The 7,142-nt window shown below is 49.7% G+C and overlaps 1 protein-coding gene across 1 annotated transcript in view; it reads right to left on the bottom strand.

Moving 5' to 3' along the window:
• Positions 1-1,176: 1,176 nt before the first annotated feature.
• The window catches only part of rnf157 (ring finger protein 157), a gene marked incomplete at both ends in the record, with an annotated part of 29,243 nt that continues 23,277 nt past the window's right edge, over positions 1,177-7,142 (bottom strand). The window contains 4 exons of the mRNA XM_080840790.1: positions 1,177-1,409; positions 3,972-4,094; positions 5,973-6,021; positions 6,667-6,732. Coding sequence (XP_080696916.1) covers positions 1,177-1,409; positions 3,972-4,094; positions 5,973-6,021; positions 6,667-6,732 — 471 coding nt within the window. The remainder of the gene's footprint in view (positions 1,410-3,971; positions 4,095-5,972; positions 6,022-6,666; positions 6,733-7,142) is intronic.

Here is a 7,142-nt window from a genome sequence, read left to right as displayed (position 1 = left end):
CCAGGGCCGAGGCCCAAGCCGGTGCTTAAGCCCTTGAGCAGGCCCCGGTCTTTAGTGGCCAACTGAGATCCGAACAGATCTGGCCCAGAGTCGGCATCTGCCTGGAGTTATTTAGCTGACGGGTAGATGAGCCCAGATGGTGGGATCCTGAAAGCATTTATTCACAGAGAAGCTGACTGTGAGCACCCATGCAGGGGGTCTGCATCTCACCAGCGCTGCAGGGACCACCCACGCAGGGCCTGCATCTCACCAGGGCTCCCATGCAGGGCCTGGATCCCACACAGGGCCTGCATCTCACCAGGGCTCCCATGCAGGGCCTGCATCTCACCAGAGCTCCCATGCAGGGCCTGGATCCCACGCAGGGCCTGCATCTCACCAGGGCTCCCATGCAGGGCCTGGATCCCACGCAGGGCCTGCATCTCACCAGGGCCCCAGTGAGCACCCATGCAGGGCCTGCATCTCACCAGGGCTCCAGTGCTGAGGGACCAAGCAAGTCATTAGAAGACAGGTGCACAGTGTGGTGTGTTCTTAATTTCTTTTTGAGTGCTTAGTGTTTTTTATTGCAGAAGGCAGGTGCTGAGGCCCTGGAGAAGTTAGGAGGTACTAGAGACGGGTGGGGGGGTGGGGGGGCACATCATGTCACAGATGAAGAGGAGCTGTGTGGTGCTGCCGTCCGATCAGGAAGAGGGGTAGTTTGGTTCCGATCAGTAAGAGGGGTAGTTTGGTTCTGATCAGGAAGAATTGTAGTTGGGTTGCGATCAAGAACAGGGGTAGGCGGGTTCCGATCAAGAACAGGGGTAGGTGGGTTCCGATCAAGAACAGGGGTAGGCGGGTTCCGATCAAGAACAGGAATAGGTGGGTTCCGAGGAGCCCAGGGGCTCAGACCCTTACTCTGAGGCCAGGAGGGAGTTCTGGGGGAGCTCTGCGGCATAGAGTCATTGAGGCGTTGTGTTGCCTGGGGTTGGGGGTCGAAGGGTCAGAGAATCTTGCCTCAGCATGGAGGGGAGGGCAGTTCCCCCACCGTACGCTCTGCCCCACCGAGGAGGTGGGGGTGTTTGGGTTCACACATGGTGTAGGGTTCATAGTGTAGGCAAGGAGTAGGCAAGACAGACATGGCTCAGAGGAGGATTCGGATGGCAAATGATGGAGGTGTGTTTGAGGCTCAGGAGGAGCTGCTCAGATAGGGTAGGGTCCGTGGTGGGGATTTCGGTTGGTGCGGGGGGCACGGGGGGTGCAGGGGGTGCTTTTCGTGGTGGTGTTTGGTATGACCACGCCCCTCTCCTCCAGGTTGATGTTGCTAGTGGAGGCATGGTGAGGAAACAGCTGGTTGCCATGGAGAGGGAACGACTCGTTGCCATGGTGAGAGAAGGTGTCAAGGTCATGGCGGAATGCTCCAAGATACAACAGACCTGAGAGGCAGAAAAGAGAGAGAGAAAGACAAAGAGAGAAAGAGAAATACAGAGAAAGAGGGAGCAGAGAAAAGGTGAAAAAGAAGACAGGAAGCAATGGAGAAGGGAAGAAAAGAGGAAGCATAAGAGCAGAGGTATAAAAGGTAGACTAATGCAGCTAGATAGTACATTTTTAAAAAAGGCAAACTTTTAATTGACATATGTTGTACTTACACACATTTTACACGACACATACAGCTCTAGCACACTTAAATGTGGGTTAGGGACGTAGGCCTGACATAGCTTCATTATCTCTATGGCATGTGACATGCAGTTTCCCTTATCTTTCATTCACTGTGACTGTTGGTAAGGATGGGTAGTGTATGTCTGTGACACTTCCAAGCACTAAGTGAGTAAACTCATCCATACTGTATCTCTTTCATGAGAGAGAGAACATTGGTATGATCCATGGGGGGGGATCTTTTAAATGGAACATTGGTGGAGTTTCCCATTTCTTGAAGTTATGGTGAAGTCTTATCCTACTAACGGCCATACCTATTCCTCAATGTGCACAGGACACGAGTCAGCCTCTGCCCATCCCACAGACATCCGGGGGAGAGAGAGAGAGAGAGAGAGAGAGAGGGAGAGAGGGAGAGAGGGATGGAGTGATGGAGAAGAGGTGCAGAGATGGAGAGATGAGCACGTATATATAGTTGAGGATATATACAAATACAGAGAGAGAGGAGAAGAGAAAGAAAGAGTGAGAGAAAGAAAGAAAGAGAGAAAGAAAGAAAGAAAGAGCACATTTACAATGCAGAGAAAGAGAAAGAACTAGTAACACATCCACAGAGGAGAGAACTCTTTAAAGAAAGGAGGGGTTAGGAGGCAGTTCTGCTAGGCTGGAGATAGGCGAGGCTAGTCTGCTCTAGTTAGAAGAGTTAGAAGAGTTATGACACTCTTACAAATCCTTTCACTGGATGTTATACGTGTATTAGTGAATACCTTATGATCAAGTTTCTTAAAAAACACACTCATTAAATCACTGAGCCTCATGTTAGGAAACACTACACACTACACTTCCCTCGTGGACAGACTTTAACATCCAGAGGAGGTTAGAGAACCTAGTGGCTAACGCCTAGGGGCAGATCGGGGCTACATCTGTTTCAGAGGCTAACGCTAAGGGTCAGACTGAGGCTACATCTGTTTCAGAGGCTATTGTAAGGGTCAGATCTGGGCTACATCTGTTTCAGAGGCTAACGGTAATGGTCAGATCTGGGCTACATCTGTTTTAGAGGCTAACGCTTAGGGTGAGATTGAGGCTTCATCTGTTTTAGAGGCTAACGCTAAGGGTCAGATCTGGGCTACATCTGTTTCAGAGGCTAACGCTTAGGGTCAGGTGAGGCTACATCTGTTTCAGAGGCTATTGTAAGGGTCAGACTGAGGCTACATCTGTTTTAGAGGCTAACGCTAAGGGTCAGATCTGGGCTACATCTGTTTCAGAGGCTATCGCTTAGGGTCAGATTGAGGCTACATCTGTTTCAGAGGCTAACGCTAAGCTAGTAGCAGTGCACTTCAGGAGGGTTCAGATTGAGCTTAAGAAGAGCTTCTTAAAAATGGAGTCTCACTCTCTGCTGGTCTGCCAAACACAAAACACTGACCCATGGCTCCTACACCTGACAGTCAGACACCAGATACGGCTAGCAGATGACTCAGGAGGAGATCTGGTCCGATTCTGGCCAAGTTCTGGTCCACAGAGATGTGCTACCGGGGGAGCCACTGTCCCTCCATGCAGAGACATCCAGCCTCCCTCAAGCCCAGCAGACACTACAGCACCAGCGTATGGGCCAGTCAGAAGCACACCACAGCAGATGAGTACAGGTACAGCTCAGGGAACCAGTCAGTCCAGTTAGGTCTGGTTCTGACCAGCATGGCTAAGATCAGAGATGAATGTGTGTGTGGGGAGTGGGGAGGAGGGGGGGGGAGGGGGGCGAGGAAGGCATGACACGCAGCAAAGCAGCTCAGAGCTGGCACACACACACACACACAAACACACAACATGAACCCTACCTTCATGATGGGAACAGTTAAACATGTACACACACATATATGTACACTCACTCACTCACCCAAAATCTTACCATTAGAATGCACACACAAACACATCCACACAAACACATCCCACACACACACACATCCACACACACACAAACACATCCACACACAGGGCAGCAGAGAGGGTGAAGAGACGGAGAGCGAGAGAGCGAACAGACAGACAGACAGAGAGACAGACAGACAGAGAGAGAGAGAGAGAGAGAAAGACAGACAGACAGACAGACAGACAGAGAGAGAAAGAGAGAGAGAGACAGACAGACAGACAGTGCAGCATGAGAGCTCCTGCATTTGAGGGCCCATGTGGGGAGGATGAGTGTGTTACCCGGTCTTGCCTCGGGTGTGATGGCACACTGCTTCAAACAGCTCAAGAGCGCCCCCTTGCATGAAGTTCCCACCCCCGCCCAATCCACTCTAGGCCCTCCAGCCTACCGTCCAATCAGAAAGGACCCTGCGCAAGAGGTCGGGACTCACCGGCGAATCGGGCGTCAGGGGGCTGCTCATTGTCCAGCCCTGTGAGGCAGAGCGAGTCGGACGGGCCCTGATTGTTATTCTCAAACTCGCCACAAGGCGGCGCCTCGCTCCTCCCGCGCCCACCTGCAAGCGAGGTCAGAGGTCAGACAAGCAGCCACAGCAGCAGAGTGGGAGGGGCGGGGTTTGAGCATGGAGGCGGGGTTTGTGTTTGAATCCGGGGTGGGGCATGCACAAGTGGGTGTGGCTCGTACACAGCCTAGCAGAGGGACGGAGTCGGAGTGGTGGTGATGAGCGCTGATGGCCAGCCGACACACACACACACACACACACACACACACACAAACACACACACGAACACACATGCACACACACATACGCACGCACACACACACACACACACACAAGACGAAGCCATCTTCATATGCAGTGGGAGGGAGAATGGGTACACATGCAAGAGACAGAACACACACACACACTTTAACACTAGTCAGTGTGTGTAGTTATACATGTTCATGATATGTAGTATCAGACCAGGCCAATTTCTCCTTTGACACACAAACCAAACAGCACATGACTCTGGCCAAATCTACGCCAGATCTGAGCCGCACTCGCACCAGAGTCAGGTGCTGTCTGTCCGTCAGATCTCTCTGAGTTACCTCATCTTGAACACAGAAGAGCACTTTTACACTACAGATCTCCTTGAGTTACCTCATCTTGAACACAGAAGAGCACTTTTACACTACAGATCACCTTGAGTTACCTCATCTTGCACACAGAAGAGCACTTTTACACTACAGATCTCCTTGAGTTACCTCATCTTGCACACAGAAGAGCACTTTTACACTACAGATCACTCTGAGTTACCTCATCTTGAACACAGAAGAGCACTGTTACACTACAGATCACTCTGAGTTACCTCATCTTGCACACAGAAGACACACAGCAAATGCATGCATACAGAACATCAACACACCAACTAAAACACAGCACAAAAACCACAACACATACAAGCACACAAGTCCTGTGACGGAGAGGAGCACACACACACACACACACACACACACAGCCATGATGATTTACACACAAACATGGATATTGTTGCTAAGTAGCATCATTGGCCTCACCCTTCTGCTGTGTGTGTGTGTTTGTGTGTGTGTGTGTGTGTGTGTGTGTGTGTGTGTGTGTGTGTGTGTGTGTGTGTGTGTGTGTGTGTGTGTGTGTGTGTGTGTGTGTGTGGGTGCGTGTGCGTTATGAGAGTCATAAACCTTTAATGATAGAGTATAAAGCAATCTGAGGATATTGGCAAATCTGTCAAAACTAATGCAGGAAATTAGATACGTAGGACCATCTCGATACACCTGGCAGGTGCGTTTGTGTGTGTGTTTGTGTGTGTGAAATAAAGAGAGTGATTTGTGTGTTTGTGTGTGTGTGTGAAATATTGAGAGAGTGATTTGTGTATATGTGTGTTTGTGTGTGTGTGTGTGAAATATTGAGAGAGTGATTTGTGTATATGTGTGTTTGCGTGTGTGTATCTGTGTGCGTGTGTATCTGTGTGTGTGTGTGTGTGTGTGTGTGTGTGTATGTGTGTGTGAAATATTGACAGAGTGATTTGCGTGTGTGTGTGTGCGTGTGTGAAAGAGTGAGAGTGTTTTGAATTTTGCGCGCATGTGGATGTCTGATAAATGCATATGTTCGTATGTGTATATCATGAAGTGTGAGCATGGGTTAATGCAGACTCACTCTTTGTGCTTGTAGAAGATTTGGTTCAACCAAAAGAAAACAGCATTTTTCAGACCATAGGAAAATATGGCAAGCCTGTCCAGAGTACTCTACAGAGGTGGTTACCTGGCTCAACAGTATGGCAAGCCTTTCCAGAGTACTCTACAGAGGTGGTTACCTGGCTCTACAGTATGGCAAGCCGTTCCAGAGTACTCTACAGAGGTGGTTACCTGGCTCTACAGTATGGCAAGCCTTTCCAGAGTTATCTACAGAGGTGGTTACCTGGCTCTTTAGTGGGGGAAGGGCAATCCTCTTCTGTAACGTCATTTCCCTGCAGACAGAGCAGAGAACAACCAACATTAAAAATATCTTCATAAAAGATCCTCGATGTGGTCCTGATGTAGACCTGATGAGGTCCTGATATAATCCCAATGTGGTCCTAATCTAATCCTCATGTGGTCCTGATATAATCCCAATGTGGTCCTAATCTAATCCTCATGTGGTCCTGATCTAATCCCAATGTGGTCCTAATCTAATCCTGATGTGGTCCTGATCTAATCCCAATGTGGTCCTAATCTAATCCTGATATGGTCCAGACCTACTTCTGTTCTAGCCCTGATGTGGTCCTGATGTAGACCTGATCTAGTCCTGACGTGGTCCAGATATAGTCCTGATATGTTCCTCCTGGTCCAATCTCTGTTATAGCCCTGGTATAGTCCGGATGTGTGAGTGTGTGTGTGTGTGCGTGTGTGTGTGTGTGTTTGTGAGTGTGTGTGTGTGTGTGTGTGTGTGTGTGTGTGTGTGGGTGAGATTGTGAGTGTGTATGTGTGTATGTGTTTGTGTGAGTGTGTTAGTATGTGTGTGTGTGTGTGTGTGTGTGTGTGTGTGTGTGTGTGTGTGTGTGTGTGTGTGTGTGTGTGTGTGAGTGTGTATGTGTGTGTCTGAGTGTGTTAGTGTGTGTGTTCGTCTTCCATACCTCAGAGTCCTGCTCCTCAGCACCAGCTGCAGCCAAGTTCTGCTCTTTGGATTCACTGGGCAGTTCCTACAACGCACACACACACACACACACACACGCACACACACACACACACACACACACACACACACACACACACACACACACACACACAGAGCCAGATCAGAGCCAGATCAGAGCCAAATCAGAGCCAAATCAGAGCCAAATCAGAGCCAGATCAGAGCCAGATCAGAGCCAGATCAGAGACGGTGGTTTGGAGTTGGAGAGGTCAAACCCTCAGGCCATCTGGAGATGCATAATTCACTGTCTGGAGACCACACACACTGTCACAGCAGCTTGACTTGAGAGACGTGAGGACACACACACACAGATGCTCACGCACATGCCCACACAATCTGTCGTTGCTAGCACACCTGCACACACACACATCTCCACACACACCTCACACCTTTACACACACACACCTCCTCACACTC

This window comes from Sprattus sprattus, assembly GCF_963457725.1.
Source record: "Sprattus sprattus genome assembly, chromosome: 6".
Classification (NCBI taxonomy): Eukaryota; Metazoa; Chordata; class Actinopteri; order Clupeiformes; family Clupeidae; genus Sprattus; species Sprattus sprattus.
The sequence above is the reverse complement of the archived record's forward strand: the minus strand, read 5'-3'. Positions and strand labels throughout refer to the sequence as shown.